We start from the raw sequence: 22,594 nt of genomic DNA, 5'->3' as shown, positions 1-22,594 counted from the left end.
CTGCATCTTCCCCTTTCCCAATCGGCCACCATTTAGATAATAGTCTACTTTCCCGTCCCAAGGTGATGTTTCGGGTCGAGACCCTTCTTCAAACTTCTCGACTGGAAACATCACCTATCCCTTCGCTCCATAGATGCTACCTCACCCGCTGAGTTTCTCCAGCATTTTTGTCTTCCTTTGATTTTTCCAGCATCTGCAGTTCTTTCTTAACCAAGCGAAATATGAGGTGCTCCACCAATTTACGCTGGGCCTCATTCTGACAATGGAGGAGGCCCAGGACAAACAGGTCAGATTGGGAATGGGAGGGGGAGTTGAAGTGCTGAACCACCGGGAGATCAGGTAGGTTAAGACGGACTGAGCGGAGGTGTTCAGTGAAACGATCGTTGAGCCTGCGCTTGGTCTCGCCGATGTAGAGAAGTTGACACCTGGAACAGCGGATACAGTGGATGAGGTTAGAGGAGGTGCAATTGAACCTCTGCATCACCTGGAAAGACTGTTTGGGTCCTTGAATGGAGTCAAGGGGGGGGAGGTAAATGGACAGGTGTTGCATCTCCTGCGGTTGCAGGGGAAAGTACCTGGGGAGGGGGTGGTTTGGGTGGGAAGGGACGTGTTGACCAGGGAGTTTCGGAGAGTACAGTCTCTGCAGAAAGCAGAAAAGGTTGGAGATGGGAAGATATGGCGAGTCGTGGGATCCTGTTGGAGGTGGCGAAAATGTTGGAGGATTATATGCTGAAAGTAATACGTGTGAGCCGTTGTAATTCGTGGGAACCAAAACTAATACGTGTTAACCTGCTGTTAATTTATCAAAGCCAAAGAAACCCAGTTCTGCCATGAGCCTCCCCAGCAATGTAATTTACAATGTAAATTTCCACCACCGCATTTCCGACTGCATCAGAACTGCACTGATATTGGTTTACAGTCGGGACATGGGATTCATACCCAGACACCATTTAAGTGGCCAACACAGCTCAGATTTTCAGCCAACATGCTGTGAATCCTCACCTTGGCAGGCTGCAAATAGATTCTAGGATATATATATTTTAATCCTGACTGTTTTAGCAGTAGTTTATGTCAGTCTTGTCATTTGCAGTTTTGTCATTGCTGGAAACTAATTAGAGAACTCAGTCATTTTGACATATCTGACACACTTTAATTTATTTTTCACCTCTAGCCTTTGACACTAAAATCTCCATCATCAACTGTTCCACCCACCACTTGCAATACTTTGCCCCCTCCCCCATCTCTCTTTTCTTGTTTTCTCCTCCCTGCTCTGAAGAAGGGTCCTGACTCAGATGCTGCCTGAGACCATTTCCCTCCACAGATGCTGCCTGACCTGCTGAGTTCCTTCACAACTATTTCTTTGCTCAAGATTCCAGCTGCGGTCTCATGTGTCTCCCGCAAAGAAATAATGTCTTCTGGAAATTAAAGACAAAATAAGAACCACTGGAATCACTAACTGTCCAATAACATTCTATAATGTCGGCTCCAGTAGCAATGTACAGAGATGTTTTAAATGCCAAAACCTCTAATCATTTTAGTTATCACCATGGCAATTACAATAAAGAATAGCAGAACAGAAATGTTAATAAAAGCCTGGATATTTTCCACATACTACTACTCCATTTGAATCACTACAACAAGGAAAACCATGATTGATAATCCCTGTCCTTAGTCCTGGCATGCTGAGTACTGTTCCAGTGATTCGACTGCTTGTGAGATCCACTAACTCATCCCAACCAAATCTGGGATGTTTTACTTATTATCAGGCCACTACCTACTGGCCATAAGACACTAGGGTCAGGGAGTTATTGGAAAACTTAATCAAGATCAATAAAGAAATCCTTAAATTGGTTTCAGGTGCTCCAATTCCTAGAGGTTCACACACACACACACACACACACGCTGATCTGACAGTTTCATGCCGCAAAGTCCTTCTCTTTATTATTCCAAACATCACTGAATCGAGGAGTTTGGCTTGCTGTATGGTGCTGTTGAGGTTCGCATGTTGAGTTTGAGGTATTTGACAGACCCTCGAATCCTGTGACCTTTAGGCATATATGGTAAGCTGCAGCCACTGTGGAAATGAAATCATAAAAATTAATCCCACAGTGATCATTTTGTGTGGACTCCTGACTGTCAAGACACCTTTAACAAAGCATGGTGACAGTGTTGCCTCCCCACCACCTCCCTTGAATGAGGAGAATGGCCCACAGGTCAGAGACTATTTTCAGTGAGAAGACTACAGATGGGAAACTTATGAGTAGGAACCTGCCATCTTTTATTTTACCAGAAGAAAGGGTGTAGGGTGAACTGATTGATGTAAAGGTATAGCATGGAAACAGGTCTTCTGATCTCTGAATCCACGGCAACAATCAATCTCCCGTTCAAACTAGTTCTAGGTTATCCTACTTCTGCATCTACTCCCTGCACACAAGGGGTAACTTACAGAGGCCAATAAACCTGCAAACCTATGGTATGTTGGAGGAATCCAGAACACTCAGAGTGGGCTACCTCGGAAATTAGATCAATCATGTGGATTTTAACGGAGTAAATTGTGATGGAAATTATTCCTGAGTGAAATGGCACTAATCACACAATCAGCCGATGAGCATCAGTGTGCCTGACCTTGGAGTCAGCAGCAGACCAAATGATGTAAGTTGTCACACAGTGCACGTTTCAGCTCATACTGATAGAAATTGGATCTCAGAGTTCCACACAATGATCATTGTGGGGAGCTCTCAGAACTAGGCGTACAGCACGCCATGTTCTTGCTTTGCTTGTGACTTAAAGTGACACATTGGGGCACTAGACAAGGCAGTTCTATAACTGCTCATACATGTTTCACCCAACTCAGACCAAGGCCTTATGGCTAATGTAACTATTAGAACATAACGTCATGCTTGGCTCAATGATCACGTGACACGTCACAGGATTCTAGGTGTGACAGGGAGGAGAGTAGACCATGGTGAAGGAGACGTGGGATAAGAAATTTCTTCTCTCACAAGGCAGCCTTCACTACTGAGTATTTAAAAAGGAAATGCAGATGCTGGAAAATCTAAGGTACACAAAAATGCTGGAGAAACTCAGCGGGTGCAGCAGCATCTATGGAGCAAAGGAAATAGGCAATGTTTCGGGCCGAAACCCTTCTTCAGGCCTTCACTACTGATGTTAGTATGCCATGGTGGCTGGGCTAACCCAGCACATCTCTCGACTGGAGACCACATTGACACTGCTGTACATAAGTTGTTGCAAATCTGCAAACATTGGGCACCAGCACACCAATAAAGGAGCAATGCCATATTCCTCCCAGAAAACATTAAAAAAATATGAACAAACAACATCTTCAAACAGTTGCGGATGTCTGGGTCAGAACCTCTGGTGTGATTTACACCTTTCGTGTCCACTCGGGACTTCTGTTTCTTGAGAAGAAACCGGGGCTGTGACACTTACCTCCAGGACATTCAGTTTAATAATTCCATCCCCATCTTTGTCGAATGCCTTGAAGGCTCCTGCAGAACAGAAAGGATAACATTACCATGCTCAATAACACACATGCAAAGATTGCAACGTTGATGTTTGTATCGTGGTACTGAGAACACCAGAAGGATTCACATCCACTCTTTGCTCAGTTGAGTCATAATCATGGAGATACAGCACACAACCAGGCCTTTTGACTGATTGAATCTGCGGCAACTATCAACTACCCATGCATATTAATTGCACCCTCCCTTCGCCTTTTATTTTTCCAATGTTCCCATCAACTCCCACCAAAGTAGGGACAATTTAGAGTGGACAGTAACTCTATCGACCCTTTGGGAGGAGGAAACAAGAGCTCCTGGGGAAAACCCATGCAGTTGAAGGGGGAATGTGCAAACTCCCACAGCAGGAGCTAGCATTGAACCCGAGTCTCTGGTGTCATGCCATTTCTGCTCAACCTGATTGCACATGTCACTGGGGAACAAGGATATTGTAGAGCTGAGCTAGAGGTGTAGTTCTTCACTTTGGTCCTCACTCTATCCATTCTATGCGTTTCTCCTGTCTCATGCTGGGTCATAGTTCCACCTGGGTCTATGAGCACTACATCCACCCACAATAGGTGGATAAGGGGCACTGAGATGCAGTGCCCTCATGAACCCTGGAAAGTCTCCTCAGCCAAGCGGATTAAACATGACTCCACTTGATTTTCTGATGTAACGTATTTGTTGAGCCAAGTAATTTGCTTCCACCCAGTTCTGTGCAATCTCAGATATCTCAATGGACCCCCAAGGTGAAACTTTGATGCCTGTCTAGGTTTGACTCCATTCAAGAGGATAAGTGCTTGCTGATAACCCTTTGCTCAACTCTACACAAGCTGCACACATGCTTTTCTAAGTCAAATGTTGGTTGCTAACTAGATCGGCAACACATGGCTATGACTTAGAAACATAGAACATAGAAAATAGATGCTGTGGTAGGCCATTTGGCTCTTTGAGCCAGCACCGCCATTCAATATGATCATGGCTGATCATCCAATATCAGTACCCCGTTCCTGCTTTCTCCCCATATTCTTTGATTCCGTTAGCCCTAAGAGCTATATCTAACTCTCTCTTGAATACTCACTGGTGGGGATACGATGAAGATTGGTCCTGAGATTAAGTGTTCAACTTCAAATCTGAAGCAAAGGCTCCTGATTGTAAATAACTTTTTTTTTTAAAGCTTCTTTGTTCAACATATTGGTGTCACTGGCAAGGCTATCATTTATTGCCAAGCCCTAGTTGGTTTTGGTGCAGTTTTTCAATCTTTGTAGCCTTTCTGGTGAAGGTGCTCACACAGTCCTGTTGGAGGGAGTTCCAGGATCTGGACGCAGCAGCAAGGAAGGATCACTAATCCATTTCCAAATCAGGCTGGTGCACCTTGGGGATGGACCTGCATGTGGTTATGCTCTCAGGCCCTTGCTGCCATTGGCTTGGTGTTGGGTTTGCAAGGGTGGCTTTCAATGTAGCCTGAGCGAGTAACTCCAGTGTGTTTTGCAGATGGTGCAGCCAATGTGCACTAGTGGTGGAGGGTATGGGCTTTTAAGCTAGTCAGTGAAGTACACTGCACTTTGTCATGCAGACCACTTTGTCCTGGATGGTTTCAAACACAAGGACTATTGGCAATGTACTCATTAGGTAAGTGCAGAGCATTCCAAAACATCCTTGACTTGTGACTTGTAGATGCTGAGTGGCCATGGGATATCAGGAGGTGGATCACTTGCCACAGGATACCCAGCTTCTTGCAGCCTCTTGCAGCCATGGTTTCTATTTGGCTTTTTTTTTTTTCTGATCGATGGTGACTGCCTCCATCCCTCAGGATGCTGACTGTGGGAGAAGATAACGCCTTTGAATGACAAAGGTAGATTAACCCTCTTATGTTGGAGATAGTAGCATGAATCCTATCTGCTCGTGCCTGAATGTTGTCTAGGTCTTGCTGAGGAGATGTTGTGAATGAGTATAAACATTATGCAATCTTCAGCGAACATCCCCATCTCTGATCCTATGATGGAAGGAAGGTCACTGATGCAGCAGATGGAAGTGGTTGGACCTAGGACACTGCCCTGACGAACTCAGGCAATGATGTCCTTCGGCTCAGATGATTGACCGCCAACTACCACAGCCATCTTCCCTGAAGTGTCCCCCCCAAGAAGGGAATTGCGTGAATGCATGGGGAGGAAGGTCCAGTCATGGTTCCAATCAGCAATGCAATCTGAGAGTAGGAACAGATAATGATCAGGTGGTGGGGACTGTTGGGGTGGGAACATGTTGGTTGAAGAGTTGAAAGTCTTGAAAGACCAAATGGTGACTCTTGGTCTTACGATTTAACAGGGCATAGGAGGTATCTCTGATGCTTAGGGAGAAAACCAAATAATTGTTCAGCGCATTCAAGACAGAGATCGACGTAATGGTAGACATTGTGGCAACCAAGGGATAGGAGAATAATACAGGATAGTGGTACCAAGACAAGGTATCAGCCATGGTGGAGCAGGCATAAGGGACAAGGTAACGGAAAAAATGGGGTGGAAGTTATCGGCAATAGTTGAATGAATATACGTTAGAAACTGAGGTTTGTGTTTAGGAAAGGGATGTTACATAACTGGACAACTGCATTAAATCAGTGTGACACCTAGGGTTATTCCTGAGCAGTGAGACCAGCTTCATGAAGGGAAGCTTCAATCCTGACAATCTGGTTCCAAGGATCCCAATAGAAACTACCTCAGGCCACCACAGTTCCACCCAGCACACCAGGGAAGCTGCAGGGGCATTGTTGATGTGAGGGATGCACACCATTGCACTTACTGAACATCCCCTCCAGCCTCACGAAGCAGCAGATGAAGCTGTCAAAATCCAGGTTCATGTTCACATCAGCGTAGCGCATGGAGATGAGATCGTACAACTGGCCGTTCAGACGGAAGCCTGCAGAACAAGAAAGAAGTTCTGCTGCACCACTCTGACTCTCATCAACAGTCCCCATCATTTCACTAAACCAAGCGCTTACAAACCAATTCCCTCTGTAACACTATCTTCTCACCTGGTGCAGGTAACCTCAGCTGCCATTTGTGTGGCTCGGAAGTTTCAACCGGCCACCTTCTGCCAGGTCACCATTGTAATCTCCATATGATATTCATCATTGTGTATGAAGTTGAGTTGTTCCCTGTGAAACGTGGCTTTTACATGAGAAACTGGGACACTGTGTTCTTTGGAATGCTTTTGGTGGCCATTCCCAGAGTTGCTAGATTTTACTACCACATCACTGTCCTGGGAGGTTTCCAGGAGGTGAAATACTTACTAACATCCAGACATCCCTAATGAATATAAAGCACCCCTACCACCCCATCAGCGGGTCTCCACCGCTCCTTATAACCTGCATCTTACACACCACCACAACACTCCCAATCACCTCCCTGATATTTGCTCAGGAACTGTTAAGGCCAGGAACAACTCATCCAACAGGTTTCCTCCTCATTCCCAGCTCGGCAGCTTTGCTTGACAAGAGTACATAATGGGAATGTTTAAACTGAGAAGGATGAGACACAAAACTGCAGATGTTGGAATCTTGAACGAAACACAAAGTGCTGGAGGAACTCATCAGTGGAGGGAATGGACAGATGACATTTTGGCTTTGGACTCTTGTTCAGACTGATTACAGTAGGGGATGGGCAGAAGCTAAAAATATGAGTTGGAGTAAAACAAAGAATCATTTGACACCATGCTGCCTTGGAAAAGCAGCCAACAGAATCAAAGGCTTGCCCACCCCAGTCATTCTTCCCCCTACTCCCATGGGCTAAAGGTGCAGAAACCTGAAAGCATGCACCACCAGACGTAGGAACAGCGTCTTCCCCTAGGGCTTCTGAATGGTTCTTCCTTAAGTCAGGGTTCTGTCAAATTCACCTCTACCCCATTGCGGACATTGGACCTTGTCTCTGGGAATGGTACGCTACAATGATGCGAACTATATTCTACATCCTGTATTTTCCCCTTTGCTCTACCTATTGTTCCTTAGTTGGATGTGATTGTATTTACATATAGTATTATCTGATCTGATTGGGTAGCATGCAAAACAATGCATTTCACTGAACCTCGGTACACGTGACAATAATAAACCTAAACTTAATGGGCCTGTCCCACTTATGTGACTGCAGGTGACTATGCAGTCACCACATGGTCGCCACATGTTCCTTGGTGGTTGCCGGGTAGTTGCCTTCATGGTCTATAGGGGTTCCCGCTTTCTGGGAACTAGTAGCGGCCTCATTATGGTCGCCGTGAATTTTTCATCATGTTGAAAAATTAGTGGCGACTAGAATGAAGCCGCCATGGAGAGTAGCGAGAATTCTCGTGCCGTAGGTGGGTCGCCAGGAGGTCCTAATGGGTTGCCAGATGGTCGAAGATTCTCGGAGATTCTCGTAGGTTGTAGCCGGTGCTGACATGTGAATCTCTTTGGGGAAAAAAAAGCAGTAGTTTTCAGAACCAAGGAAAACCGACTGGTAATGTTAAATGTCCGCCGAGCTTCACAGCCATGTATCTCTGGCTTCTTAAAAGTTGGCTCCATTCCTTCTTCCCCCCCCTCTCCCCCTCTTTTAAAAGACTTATCGTACACTGTGCTTTAGCCGTATTTTTACAGTGCCAACCTTCCTGTTCATCGCGGTGTTTGTCTGTTTCACCTTGGCTTTGCACCGTGTGAATTTTTTAGACAGCGCTCCCCCCGCTTGCCCTGTCCCCCACCTGTATAACGACGGGCTGATGATGGAAGCGATTTGTTTGTGTGTGTCTTCCACTCTGACATTCACCGTTCCAGTTGCCGGTTTTTCAGGCGACTGCCGGCAATCCACTGAAAAATTACCTAAGTGCGACAGGCCCATAAGTGTTAGATTATCTGAGGTTTATAGTATGTGCTTTGCCTTGGGAAGTGCGATTGGAGCAGATACAATGGGACATGCTGGCTCCCAGAAACACATCACTCACTGAGCCACTCCTGAGTGAGACTCGGTCTGAAAACCTCATTGTGATCCCATCCCTGTGGATCTGAACCTTCGGCCCATAGTGTAAGTGCAGCTGCGTTGTTCCTCACAAGGACAGTGCAGCCAATGCCACCTGTAGACACCCTAACTCACTGCCACTCACCTGCATCATTCACAGCACTGCGCATTTCATAGCTATCAATCACTCCAGAATTGTCCTTGTCATATTCCTGAAAAATTGTCTGCAAGTAAAAAAGAGAGTGATAAAATGTTTGTCTGGGAGTTTAAATGGAATTACAGGACCACGTGCCAATGGCCGAGGCCAATCTGCAGACTCAGTTCCATCTCTGAGTGACCAGGATCAGGTCTGTGTCTGAGGGACTGGACAACCAGACTGAGCGGCACGTTCACCATCTTACCAAGCAGCCACATTTCAGGCAGGGATGTGCCCACAATTTGGCCACTTCTTCTAGTCACTAGAGTAAAAGTTGCTAACCTCACCATTTACATTTTCAAAAGCAATAATAATTCATTGTGTGTTCAACAATGTTGCAACATGTCTTACAGTATGTACTATAAAGGACATGGGCTTAATCTCTGTCATATTCTCTAATAAAACTGAACAAGATGAACCTTTAGCCTTCAATTCTTTTGCAATTTATGAACTTTAAAAGGTACAATTAATCAGGGAGACTCAGGTCCTTGCCTGGCAATTTGCCCAGTGGGTAACTGCACTGCAATATGTCACATCGCCCAGCGTGGAGATGAAGAGTGCATTTTTAATTTCTGATTTTCCTTTTGTTTCCCAGGCCAGAGAGGGAGTGGTATTGAAGCAATCGTTCAACCAGCCATTCCTGAGTGTTGATGGTTTCACCAGGTTTGATGACCTGCTCCCTTCCCAGGGCCAACCTGCTGTAAAGTACCTGTGATTACAGGATTAGATGGGTTCTGGCCGTACTGCTCCATGGCACTGTGACTGACTGGATCTAGGTGATCAATGGGTAACTTGTGGGGGCATTGCTGATATTAGGGTGTATAGTCAATAATGCCCCAGTGCAAAAGAGAGATAACCAGCCGCCAATAGGGGAATCCCACAGACAACCCGAGCCATGTGATCCTGTGTCTTTGACTCAAAACATCAAAGCTACTAAAGTACATTTCTGCAGCCAGTATTGATCAAATCCTAACATTCATAGTTATCCATCCTCAGTGGCTGGCTGGGGAGTACAGTACAGAGGAGTGGTGTTATGTCGTAGGGACATGCAGAAATCCCTCACCAGCTCTGGTGGTGACTTGACAATGTTAGCTGGTACATCGGGGAAATGAACAGCATTGAAAATGGCGGGTAATCCTATCACTGAGAAGTTGGCAGAGTCTAAATGAACCTCTCTTCTAGTTCTGCTGATGTGAGAATGTCAAATGACAGTCAACAGTAACATTATATGTGGAAATAATTTCTCCAAACTCTCCAGTGCCACGTACCTGCCATTGCTTAATCTTGTTCCATAGACGCTTAAACTCCACCAGGTTAAGCTTCCCAGATCCATCTGTCTGCAGGTGCAAAGTTAGGGAAGAGATAATAGAAACAAATAGAAGCAAAGGTCTAATGGCCTGATCATGTGTTTGTTAATCTTCCGCTCTGAGAAACCAGGGCTAATATGACATCCAAGGTCAATATACATTCTCAATATGAAAAAAAAAATTGGCAATCGGGAATTATTAATGGTTCCCTTTTGTAAACCTCCAAGCTGAATGCGTAATTTAGAAACAAATGGGCATGTTTGGGTTACTCTTGATATAACCATTGCAAAACCAGTGTCAGCATTTTAACATCAGCCCGCTGTCAAAATCTACCCCCATGCATGTGGCAAACAGAGATTAATATTGTCGTATATCATGCATTGGTTACACTTAAATCTGGAGTTCTGTGGGCACCTTAGGAATAATATTTTTTCTCCCTGTGGAGCAATAATTATTATTATTTATGCTCAGGAATTTATTATGTTTTCGGAAAATAAAAAAGAACGGATTTTTTTTTTTGAAAGGGGACATTTGGTGATCTGATATTACGAGTTCAGGATTGCTAAGGGTGGCTTCTCCAGTTTGTTTCTAATTGTAGAAGTTTCAAATATCAGAGGATGCAGGTTCAACAGAATAAGGTTGAAGGCTGAATATTATCTCCTGGGAATTTCATGGGGTTCCTCATGTTCTAGTCTGTGATCTTACCAGAAAACTCATTCAAATTCCACAGTGAGACTTAAAGAATACGCACGCTGAATTTCAACACAAACATGAATTATGGAATATTATCATGAAAGATCACTGAAGGTCACCTGCTTCCAAACACCCCAAATTGTCTCAACCATATAAAAAACACAAGTCTTAGGTAAGTTGGAATACTCCCCATTTGCCTGGATGAATGCAGCTGTAACAACTCATTTCAAACCATCTAGACCAAAGCTTTTCTTGTTGCTACCACCACGCAGAAACTACAGAATCCTGAACTCACACAATATCAAGTTCAGGAACAGCTACTTTCCAACAACTATAATGTTCTTGCACGAACCTGTACAACCCTAATGCTCCCTCAGAATGGGAACATTACGAACCACCTCTTGCACTACCATGGACTTTGTTTTCTAATTGTGTTTGCACTTACAGTATGTCTTGCTTGTTTTTGCATTCTTTTTGGTTTTTAGTGTCTTGCAAAATGTATGTGTAATTTATGAATAATTTATGTATTTTCTGTCTGGGCTTATGCGCTTGTGATGCTGCTGCAAGCAAAGTTTTTATTATACCCATACCTCACTGGGCAGATCACAATGAACTCGACTTAACTTGACCTGGGGGTCCTTGTTCATCACTCGGGGTCCTTGTTCATCAGTCTATAAAAGTAAGCATGCAGGTACAGCAGGCAGTGAAGAAAGCGAATGGCATGTTGGCCTTTATAACAGGATGAATCGAATATAGGAGCAAAGAGGTCCTTCTGCAGTTGTACAGAGCCCTAGTGAGACCACACCTGGAGTATTGTGTGCAGTTTTGGTCCCCTAATTTGAGGAAGAACATTCTTGCCATTGAGGGAGTGCAGTGTAGGTTTACAAGGTTAATTCCCGGGATGGCAGTACGGTCATATGCTGAGAGAATGGAGCAGCTGGGCTTGTACACTCTGGAGTTTTGAAGGATGATAGGAGATCTCATTGAAACATATAAGATTGTTAAGGGTTTGGACATGCTAGAGACAGGAAACATGTTCCTGATGTTGGGGGAGTCCAGAACCAGGGGTCACAGAATAAGGGGTGAGCCATTTAGAACGGAGACAAGGAAACACTTTTTCTCACAGAGAGTGGTGAGTCTGTGGAATTCTCTGCCTCAGAGGGCGGTGGAGGCAGGTTCTCTCGATGCTTTAAAGAGAGAGCTAGATAGGGCTCTTGAAAATGGCGGCGTCAGGGAATATGGGGAGAAGGCAGGAACGGGGTACTGATTGGGGATGATCAGCCATGATCAAGTTGAATGGCGGTGCTGGCTCGAAGGGCCAAATGGCCTACTCCTGCACCTATTGTCTATTGTCTATTGATTTAAGTTTCAGAGGATTTTTTTTTCATTATGAACAACAGACATCACTGGAAAGTGCAGCATTTATTGTATGCCACTAATTGCTCTTGAATAGGGTGGCTTGTTAATCAACTTCAGAAGGCAGTTAAAAATTAACCATGTGAGTGGGTCTGGAGATCAGACCAGGAAAGAATGAGACGTTTTTCTGAAAAGCATCATGTAGATTGGCTATTGCATGTTAGCCAATTAGAATGCTTAGTAATTATAACTCCGCCTAATTATAACATTCATAGTGTAAAAGTTTGCCCACTGTCTGCCAATAGCTGCAGTGGTGAGAACTGTGATGTATTGCTTAGATGATAATGACCTGAACAATAAAGATGCTTGTGCTTTAACCTGTGTGAGATTAAGCTCTTTACACATCATGAACCAGATGACATTTTATGACAACCAGGCCATTTCTTGTTTAGCTTTACTGAGAACGGCTTCTCTTAAATTCCCTAGCTGCTTTGGTAGGAATGATGATTTTTTTCCCTCCAGGCCATATTGCAGTTAAGTGCGGGCAAGTTGGGCCGAAGAGCCTGCTTTCACAATGTATCACTCCATGACCAGTGTCTTAAACACTGTAAGGTACTTCTACAAACCGACAAAGGTGATTTTAACATTTCCTGGCACATTGTTGCGTATAGTTACAACAATTCATCAGTTAATTTCAAGGTAAGTGTTAGGTAACAAAAGGAATTAGTTCCAAATCAAGGAAAGAATTAAAACCAAAGGCCTGGTTTGACTATTCACTCAGCAGGATTTGTTTTCCCTGTTCTGTTTGATAGTGGGAGGGTTGGAACCAGTCTCTGCATCCTGAAGATGAAATATAACCTAGCACTTCTCTCTGAATTGTCTTCCAGTGGCCTGAGAAATAATTTGAATGAGCACTGAAAGGAGGAATAGAGCACTGCAGGGATTTTTATTCATTTTTAAATGCGGACATTGTTCGCAAGTCCAAGATTCAAGATTCAATTTAATTGTCATTTGGACCCCTTGAGGTCCAAACGAAATGCCGTTTCTGCAGCCATACATTACAAACAAATAGACCCAAGACGCAACATAATTTACATAAACATCCATCACATTGCTGTGATGGAAGGCCAAAAAAACTTATCTCTCCACTGCACTCCCCCCCCCCCCGATGTCAGAGTCAAAGTCAAAGCCCCCGGCTGGCGATGGCGATTGTCCCGCGGCCATTAAAGCCATGCCGGGTGGTGCGAGGTCGCACACCGGGTCTTGGTGTTAGAGCCCCCGGCGTGCGCTCGCAGAGTCCCGCGGCCATTCCAAGCCGCGCGGGGCGGTGCTGTAAGGCCCCGCTCCAGGAGCTCTTCGACCCCGCAACTCGGGCGGGAGAAGTCGCCGTTGCGAGAGCCCTGAAAAGCCGTCTCCCTCCAGGGATCCGCGGGCTCCCGGTGCCGCCGTCCGCAGACCCGCAGTTGCAGCCTCCGAATCTCCAGAGGTCGGGCAGCAGCAGCAGCAGCAGCAGCGCTCCACCACCGCTCCACCCGCTCTGGACTCGGCCAGCTCCGCGACGGTGAGGTGAGTCGTCGGCACCAGAGTCCCCGGTCTTCTCCTGTTGGAGGCCGCTCCTCGTTGCAGCCCCAACGACAATGGAGACCCGACAAAGAAAAGGTCGGGTCTCCCGTGCAGGGAGAGATTTAAAAGTTCCTCTCACACACACACCCCAACAAAAAATAACAAAAACTACATAGAAACATAGACAAAAAATAATAAAAACGCAGACGGGCTGCAGAGGCCGCTGCTGACGAGCGTCGCGCCGCCTACCGGAAATCACCTGTAGTGATTGTCTCTGTGCGAGGACCTCAGAGTCATAATACGTTCACTGAAAATAAGCCTCAACGATTGTCCAGGTTCACAAAATAATAAAAGCCATCTAATAAAGAACCTGGGGCGAATCACCACAGGTGGTGTTAAGCTGAAGGGAAAAATAATCACAGTTGGAATGGAAGGGGAAATGGAAAGTGAATTTTTTGGTCAGCTATCCCATGAGGGGCCAAGAATCCACAAAGCATACTCTTGGATTGATTAGATTCCGGTTTGTCAGCAATACACTGCTCCCCAAGCCAACCTGAAGGCATTTACACATGGATTAAAGTCAGGGATCTGCTCCAACCCATTACATATGAGGAATAAATAATGAGTTCAGTGGAGGAAAGAGAAGGATACATCCATGAGGGCAACCATACTGCGACAAGACTCCCGAGCAAACCCTTCAGTTTTAACATTGTCTGCAAGGAGAAACAAAATATTAATATACTGTCGATAAATTGATAGGTGAAGGATTAAACATCTATGAGCAATGTGCAAAAGTGACCAAAATAAAACTATATAGCAAACTTGCTCCACCAGCAATATGTGGAATCTACATCCCATTTAGACTTGTGGAGGCTGAGAGAGGTGTTGCGATTAATACATTACATTCTGTATAAGGTGTTCATTCTGATTTAGCATAAACATGTATGCTCATATTGCCAATCTCTTACACACTCTGGTGTCCAACCAATCAGTTGGAACAAACAAGCCTGCCCCACCAACATTAAGATCATGGCTGATCTGATTGCAACCTCATCTCCACATTCCCGTCAACCCAGTTACCTATTGAATGTGTAGGAAGGAACTGCTGAAGCTGGTTTACACTGAAGATAGACACAAAATGTTGAACTCAGCAGGTCAGGCAACATCTCTGGAGAAAACGAATAGGTGACATTCCGGGTCAAGACCCTTCTTCAGAATGAGTGTCAGGGAAGAGGGAAACTAGAGGTATAAAAAGGTAGGAAAAGAACAAATTAAAGCCAGCAATGATGATCAAGGAAAGGTGGAGTCCACAATGGTCCATTGTTTTAGCTGTGGAAAAGGTAATAATGAGTAGACAAACAGCAAAAACTAAGCAGGACAGCAGTGACACTAGTAGGGCGACAAAGGTGGGGGAGTGTGGGAAAATGAGAGAGAATGCAAGAGTCACTTTGACTGCTGAAGCTGGAGTAACTCAATGGGTCAGGGTGGAGTGTTTCCTTGATGATCTAATTTGTTCTTTTCGTACCTTTTCATACCTCTAGTTTCCCTCTCCCCTGACTCTCTTTCTGAAGAAGCATCCCGACTTGAAAAGTCACATATTCGTTTTCTCCAGACATGCTGCCTGACTCGTTGAGTTACTCGGGAATTTTGTGTCTATCTTCACAGTAACCTGAAGCTCCCTTATCAAGAAACCATCTACCTTAGATTTAAAAAAATATTCTATGATTCTGTTTCTACTAGGGAAGAGAGTTGCAAAGACGCACAAACTTCTGAGTAAAAGAAATGCCTCATCTCTGCCTGAAGTGGATCACCCTTATTTTTAAGCAGTGAGTCTAATGCCCCTGTCCCACTTAGGAAACCTGAACGGAAACCTCTGGAGACTTTGCGCCCCACCCAAGTTTTCCTTGCGGTTCCCAGAGGTTCCTGGAGGTTTTTGTCAGTCTCCCTACCTGCTTCCACTACCTGCAACCTCCGGCAACCACCTGCAACTTTCGGGAACCGCACGGAAACCTTGGGTGGGGCGCAAAGTCTCCAGAGGTTTCCGTTCAGGTTTCCTAAGTGGGACAGTGGCATGTCCAGATTTTTCCCAAAACAAATATCCTCTCCATTTCCACCTGTCAAGTGCCCTTGGGATTTATTTGTGCCAATCAAGACCCTTCTGACACTGAATTCCAGAGGAACAGCCCTAGTCTACCCAACCTATCCTCCTAATCAAGATATCACTGCAGTAACCCCCTGAACTGCTTCTAATGTATTAAGCATCTTCCTTAAATAAAGGAACCAATATTATACACCAGATGTGGTCTCATGAAAGCAAAACCTCCTGAGTTAAGTCAAAGTCCCTCCATGATAAACAGTAACGTTCTGTTAGTTTTCCTGATTACTTGCCACCTACATATTTACCTTTTGTGAATCATGCGCCTGGCAACTCTGCCATTTCTCATCATTTGGCCAATGTACTTTAAATTGTTTTTGACAAAATGGCGAATTTGACACGTTCCTGTTAAATACACAATTTGCCAGGTTTTTGCTCACTCACATCTATGTAAAGCCCTTGCAGCTTAAATAACACCTGTCTGTCTTCTTCACTACTTACTCTCCTACATATCTATATACCATTGGTAAGTTTAGCAACCATACTATCATGAGGTTGAACTTTCCAAAACATATCACAACGTTTAAGAAACATTTAGATGGGTGCATGGATAGAATAGGGTTAGATGGATATGGGCCAAACACAGGCAGATGCGATTAGTGTAGATGGGGCATGTGGGTCATCATAGGCAAGTTAAGGGGCTGTCCCACTTGGCTGACCTAATTGGCGAGTTTAGAAGAGTTTGAAAAAATGACATGTTGAAGACCTCCTTTGACTATGTAGAAGATCTCCTTCGACCTCCCTTCGACTATGATAAAGACTATCTACGACTACCCTCAACTACCCTCGATTACCTACGACTAACATGCCGACCTACTACGACTAGACCTACGAGTAAAAAAGTATCAATTTTTTCCCTGGTGACCTTTTTTTACTCGTGGGCATTTTTTTAACATATTGGAAAAAACGCCCCGAACTAGCTGAGGCATCGAGTACGCGGAGACCACTCTCGAGCATGAAGGAGAGTTACGAAGACTTCCTACGACCTCGTGTTGACCATGCTGCGAGTATGAGTCATGGGAAAATTCGCCAGAACTCACAGATTAGGTCGCCCAAGTGGGACAGGCCCTTTAAGCCGAAGGGCCAGTTTCAACAACCAGTCTCCTGAAGGGAATGGGAGTTCGAGGACAGGCCTTCCGGCAAGCCGTCAGGTCGCTGCCGAGCGAAGCAGCAACTGGCTGTGGCTGAAGAGGAAGGACTCCAACTGGGCTGCATAGTGACCAGCAAGAGGGGAAACGGAGGGGAGCACACATGGGACGCTAGGTGTTGCTGTTGAGCCCTCTGGAGGTGTCGTGGGCTTATCAACGAAACTCCAAGGAAGGAGGGTGCCCACCTGATGATCCCAATTGAGTTTTTACCCCTACCCCCACTCAAGATAGTAAGAAGGTGCCAATTATAGTAGTTATTGTAATATCAAGTCCTATAAGCCCAACTGGAAGTGTATGTCTCCCTCACTCCACAGCACATTACTTCTTCAAATAATGCTAATAAAATAACTAAACAATATCACTTTCATCAAATTTTGCTTTAGCAAGATGACCTTTTTTTTTCTAAGTGTCCAACTTTAACATCTCCATTATCAGCTTCAAACAATTTTCCTCTGACAGATGCTAAGCTGGCCTGTAGTTTCATGCCATCTGTTTCCTTCCTTTTTTGAATAAAGGAATTACATTTTCTAATTTTGTCTGGTAGAACCTTCTCCAAATTGAGACGATTCTGGAAAATTAAAACCAAACATATATAAAATCTTCCACCCAGTGGGTGGAATGAATGGTCCATTAAGCAAGATATAGGGTGCCAGGTATGACTTTTAGAGACATCAAATAGTGGGCACTGTCGCTGCATTTTTTCATGCTGTTCCAATAACTACCATGTACAGTATTTAGAACAATCTTTCGCCCAACTTGGAGTGATTGTTAAATATTATTTACGATGGTAACAGAACTTAAAAAAAAAAAGGGCGGCCCATCAGGGATTCCAATAACCAGCAAGTTTGATCTAGAAACATCTGAATGCCATTTTCTGCTATTAGAATTGTATGCGGGTCACCTAACTGTTAGGAAGAGAGAGAGGATTAATTGTCACAATCATAGAGCAGTGGTGTCAAGCTTCCTTGTGTAATGACTGGTGGAAGTCAATGTTATCAGTGCAAACCCTGTTGATGTGTTGCAAGTTCTTGCTGTTCTCAATCTGTAGCCCAGTGGGTGCTATCTTTTCTCTTAAAGAAATATATCACAATACAAGTACAATATAACCCTTCAAGCTATAGTAGGTTGTTGCTGAAGGGGTCAACATTTCTTAAGTAGCACTTACGTTTTTTAACAATGCGGTTGAGGATGCTCATCAGTTCAGCTGCAGAGATCTGCATGTCCTGCAGTGAAAGAAAGAATGGCCTGAGATGGTATTGCTGATACCTTTTCTCGTTGTCTAACAGGTAACTAAGGGACTCTTGAACTATCTCACCCCTTATTATTTCAGCAATATATTTTATATTTTATTCACAATTAGCTGTTTGTCCTTTTATAGATTGAGCTATTATTTGACAGAATATTGCAGGAGTCCATCCACCCAAAAGGAATGGGTGATATTTCGAGTCGAGAAGAAGGGTCTCAAACCGAAATGTTACCCATTCCTTCTCTCCAGAGATGCTACCTGTCCCACTGAGTTACTCCAGCTTTTTGTGTCTATCTTCAGTTTAAACCAGCATCTGCAGTTCCTTCCTACACACTTTGTTTTTTAATCAAGATTCCAGCATCTGCAGTCTCTTGTGATTCCACAGTAACCTCCATTGTGTCAAGAGTGGTTGTAGCTCACACCAGGGGTCTCCCTCCAGTCCTGTGCCACTCACCATGACTGTCAGCTGCAGTTTACTCCTCCTGGGTACATTTGCTCACATTCTCTAACTCCACAACTTTGGACACTGTTTCTCTTTGATCTAACATGTAACTAAATAGCTCCTGAACTATCTCACCCCTTATTATTACAGCAATATATTTTATTCACAATTTATTGTTTGTCCTTTTACAGATTGAGCAAATATTTGATAGAATATTGCAGGAGTCCATCCACCCCATATTCAGAGACTTCCCAACTTCCCTTTGAATGCCATTGTTGAGTCTGCGTTCACTACACCCATTGAGACTGCACTCCAGATCTCACTCGTGTCATAACTTTTCCCCAGACCACATTTTCTTTATGAATCACATCCATTCTACGACTCTTGGTTCTGAATCCCTTTCACCAATGGGAACGGATCCCTGCTTCTTTCACGTCTTTAAATGATCTCCTCGATACTTCCTCTTTCCTGAAGAACCACCACACTTTCTCCGAATGTCCCACATTCATGAAACCAGTTAGAGAATTTCATTCTGCACCTCACTCAGGAGCCCTACTGCCTCAAGAAGGCAGCATTTATCATTAAGGGTCCCCACCAACCCTGGCCTTGTCCTTTTCTCACCATGCCCATCAGGGAGGAGATAGAGAAGTCTGAAATCACACACCTCCAGGTTCAGGAACAACTACTTTCCTACAACTATCAGGTTTTTGAACCAACCTGCACAGTCCCAATTCTCCCTTGACAACAGAACACTGTGGATCATCTTTTGCACTATCATGGACGTTTTTTTTCCTAGCTGTGTTTTGTACCATTATATTGTAATTTCCTTTTTTGGGGGGCATTTTTTGCACAATCTTCTTTCTTTTACTATCTTGCAAAATGTTGTGTTATATATGTATCATTTATGCTTTTGCATGTTGATCTGCACATGATGCTGCTGCAAGCAAGAGGTTCATTGCACCTCTACCTCAACGTACCTGTGCTTACGACAATAAACCCCAATTGACTTGGGAGGATAGAAATATCCCAGTAAAATATCAGAAACACTCCAACATCCCACTGGCAGACAGAAATACTTACGTCTCCAGCAAGCTGTTTGAAAATACGGCTGAAATGTAGATCTTCCTCATTCTCCTCTCCAGCTGTTGTTGGTGAGGGCTGACCATGGGTGGAAATAAAACCAAAGGTTATGCAGTTGGTGAGGATTCCCTAGGCAACTCCGAAAATACATTTGCACCTAAAGCTGTTTGAGATAATGTCTGAAAGCATGCAGGTACAGCAGGCAGTGAAGAAAGCGAATGGCATGTTGGCCTTTATAACTAGAGCAGTCGAGTATAGGAGCAAAGAGGTCCTTCTGCAGTTGTACAGGGCCCTAGTGAGACCACACTTGGAGTATTGTGTGCAGTTTTGGTCCCCTAATTTGAGCAAGGACATTCTTGCTATTAGGGGGTTTACAAGGTTAATTCCCGGGATGGAGAGACTGTCATATGCTGAGAGAATGGAGCAACTGGGCTTGTACACTCTGGAGTTTAGAAGGATGAGAGGGAATTTTATTGAAACATATAAGATTGTTAAGGGTTTGGACATGCTGGAGGCAGGAAACATGTTCCCGATGTTGGGGGAGGCCAGAACCAGGGGCCACAGTTCAAGAATAAGGGGTAAGCCATTTAGACCTGAGACGAGGAAACACTTTTTCTCACAGAGAGTTGTGAGTCTGTGGAATTCTCTGCCTGGTGGAGGCCGGTTCTCTGGATACTTTCAAGAGAGAGCTAGATAGCGGAGTCGGGGGATATGGGGAGAAGGCAGGAACGGGGTACTGATTGTGGATGATCAGCCATGATCACATTAAATGGCGTTGCTGGCTCGAAGGGCCGAATGGCCGACTCCTGCACCTATTGTCTATTGATAAGTAAAAAGCTTGAGGACAGCAGCAGGTGGGTTTAGCAAGAGGGAGCTCCCATTTACCTGACCCTGTGAACAGGCCTGTAGGGCTCAGCCAACAATAATGTCAGCCCAATACCAACCACCAGCAAGGTGATGTGTGGCATGTTCCTGTGTAGCACAAGCCTCAGGCAGTTAGAAGCACACTTTATAGTGTATCGCTGGTTCTGTTAATATTTCAAATAAACCTTGACCTCACCTCAGTCAACTATAACTCCCTTCATTCTGTCACTTAGCCATTGACAAAACAAACTCATTTTAGCACATCAGCTTCAGGCTACCGTTTGTGTCGATGATTTTGCTTTTCCCTAAATTATAGGATCTTAATTCTCCTTCACCACATGCAAACCCCTTCACAGATTCGCTGATATGTTTCCTATTACTGCTTCAATACAGGCCGAATCTCCTGTTTTATTCAATTGTATTTATGTCCACACACTGAAGGATGAAGAGCTGAAGGATGGACCAATCGGTCAAAATCCCCTTTGCTGAACAAGCTATTAACAGAGCACCTGATTGTCTGTCAGCACACCACTAAAAATCATCCTGTAATTGAGTTTGCACTTCTGATTGTCTTGTTCTCAGTTTCAACAGTGGATGCAGTTTCAGGTGTCAGATCTCACTGGTGACACAGTCTGGGAGTCAGTCTTGTTGGTGATGCTATTGAGGGTTCTTGATAGTCTTTTCAGTAAGGTCTCCAGAAGTCTGGTCTTGTCAATGAGTCTGTCTGTCTGGTCCTGTTCATGAGACTACCTGGGCGCCATTCCTTACTTTCAATGTCTCTGTCTCTGCCAGATGTGCTTCCAAGATGAGACATCTGTGATCCGAGATGTCCTCTTTCTTCAGTACACATGGCTTCTCTCAACAGTGGCTCCCATTTTCTCCCATTGCTCTGCTCTCGCTCCCACAGGCCCCAGACAAAACAAGGATAGAGTCCCCCTGGACTTTATCATTCACCCCACCAGCCTCTGCATCCAAAGCATAAAAAATCGCAGATTTCCATCACCTTCAACGTGATCCCACCACCAGTCACATTTTGCCATCCCCACCCTTTCTGCTTTCCAGAGTCCATTCCCTTCGCAACTCTTTGGTTGATTTAACCCTTCCCACCCCTCCCCAAGCACTTTCCACTGCATCCACAGGAGAGGTAACAGGAGAGGTGACCCTAAACCTCCTCTCTCACTTCCATCCAGCAGCCCTCCCTGGCGAGACAGGGATTCACGTGCACCTTTTCTATTCCACTTGGATAGCTTGAACATTGAATTCTCAATTTTCAGGTGCAGTACAGTACAGACATTTATTGTCACGTACACCAATTGGTGCAGTGAAATTTGGGTTACCATGCAGCACACACATAAGATGAACACAACACTATAGAATTTAACATCAAACATAAAAACATCCCCCCACAGTGGAATCAACATTTCCCACTGTGAGGGAAGGCAACACAGTTCAGTCCTCTTCCTCTTGGTCACCCACTGTCCGGGCCTTTAACACCCATCTCTCTCTTTTCTCTGACCTTCCCCCACCCCAATGAGCACACATTTCTCTCACCATCTCACCGGTCACCCTGGTAATTTCCCCTCCAATGTATGCTCATTTCTATCCCAGTTCCCCATTTTTCTCTCCTTCCTCTGCCCCTTCCACCATATCCCTCCCTACAGCTTTGCAATTCACTCTTCTTTCATTAACTGATACCCTTTTGTCACTTGCTCCACCCATCTGCTAATCAAACTTGCCTCTCCTGTACCAACTATCACTGCCCTCACATTGCCCCATCCCCAGCTCTTCTCAAGCTTTCTCCCCCACTCCCCACTCCCTCATTGACGAAGCATTGTTCTTCATTCCCTCCATAGATGCTGTCTGACCTATTGAGTACGTCCAGCCTTTTGATTTTTTGCTCAAGATACCAACATCTGCAGTTTCATGTGTCTGCCTAGTGTCTGGTCTTGTCAGTGAGATTGGCTGGTGTCTAGTATTGTCAGTGAGACTGTCTGGGGGTATGGTCTTGTCGGTAAGGCTGGGTATAGCGTACGATGACATTGAACAAGCGTCT

The 22,594-nt window shown here is 44.7% G+C and overlaps 1 protein-coding gene across 2 annotated transcripts in view; it reads right to left on the bottom strand.

The window, feature by feature from the left end:
* Positions 1-1,190: 1,190 nt before the first annotated feature.
* capn3a (calpain 3a, (p94)) overlaps positions 1,191-22,594 on the bottom strand; it is a 91,550-nt gene continuing 70,146 nt past the window's right edge. For both annotated transcript variants that reach the window (XM_055640938.1, XM_055640937.1), the window contains 8 exons: positions 19,678-19,755; positions 18,075-18,132; positions 14,258-14,319; positions 9,956-10,024; positions 8,637-8,715; positions 6,315-6,431; positions 3,451-3,509; positions 1,191-2,074 (listed from right to left, as the gene is read on the bottom strand). In XM_055640938.1, the coding sequence (XP_055496913.1) occupies positions 2,048-2,074; positions 3,451-3,509; positions 6,315-6,431; positions 8,637-8,715; positions 9,956-10,024; positions 14,258-14,319; positions 18,075-18,132; positions 19,678-19,755 (549 nt within the window). In that variant the 3' untranslated portion in view covers positions 1,191-2,047. The remainder of the gene's footprint in view (positions 2,075-3,450; positions 3,510-6,314; positions 6,432-8,636; positions 8,716-9,955; positions 10,025-14,257; positions 14,320-18,074; positions 18,133-19,677; positions 19,756-22,594) is intronic.

Source organism: Leucoraja erinacea, chromosome 9 (assembly GCF_028641065.1).
Source record: "Leucoraja erinacea ecotype New England chromosome 9, Leri_hhj_1, whole genome shotgun sequence".
NCBI lineage: Eukaryota > Metazoa > Chordata > Chondrichthyes > Rajiformes > Rajidae > Leucoraja > Leucoraja erinaceus.
Note: the sequence above shows the minus strand (reverse complement) of the source record. Positions and strands in the feature narration are given on the sequence as shown.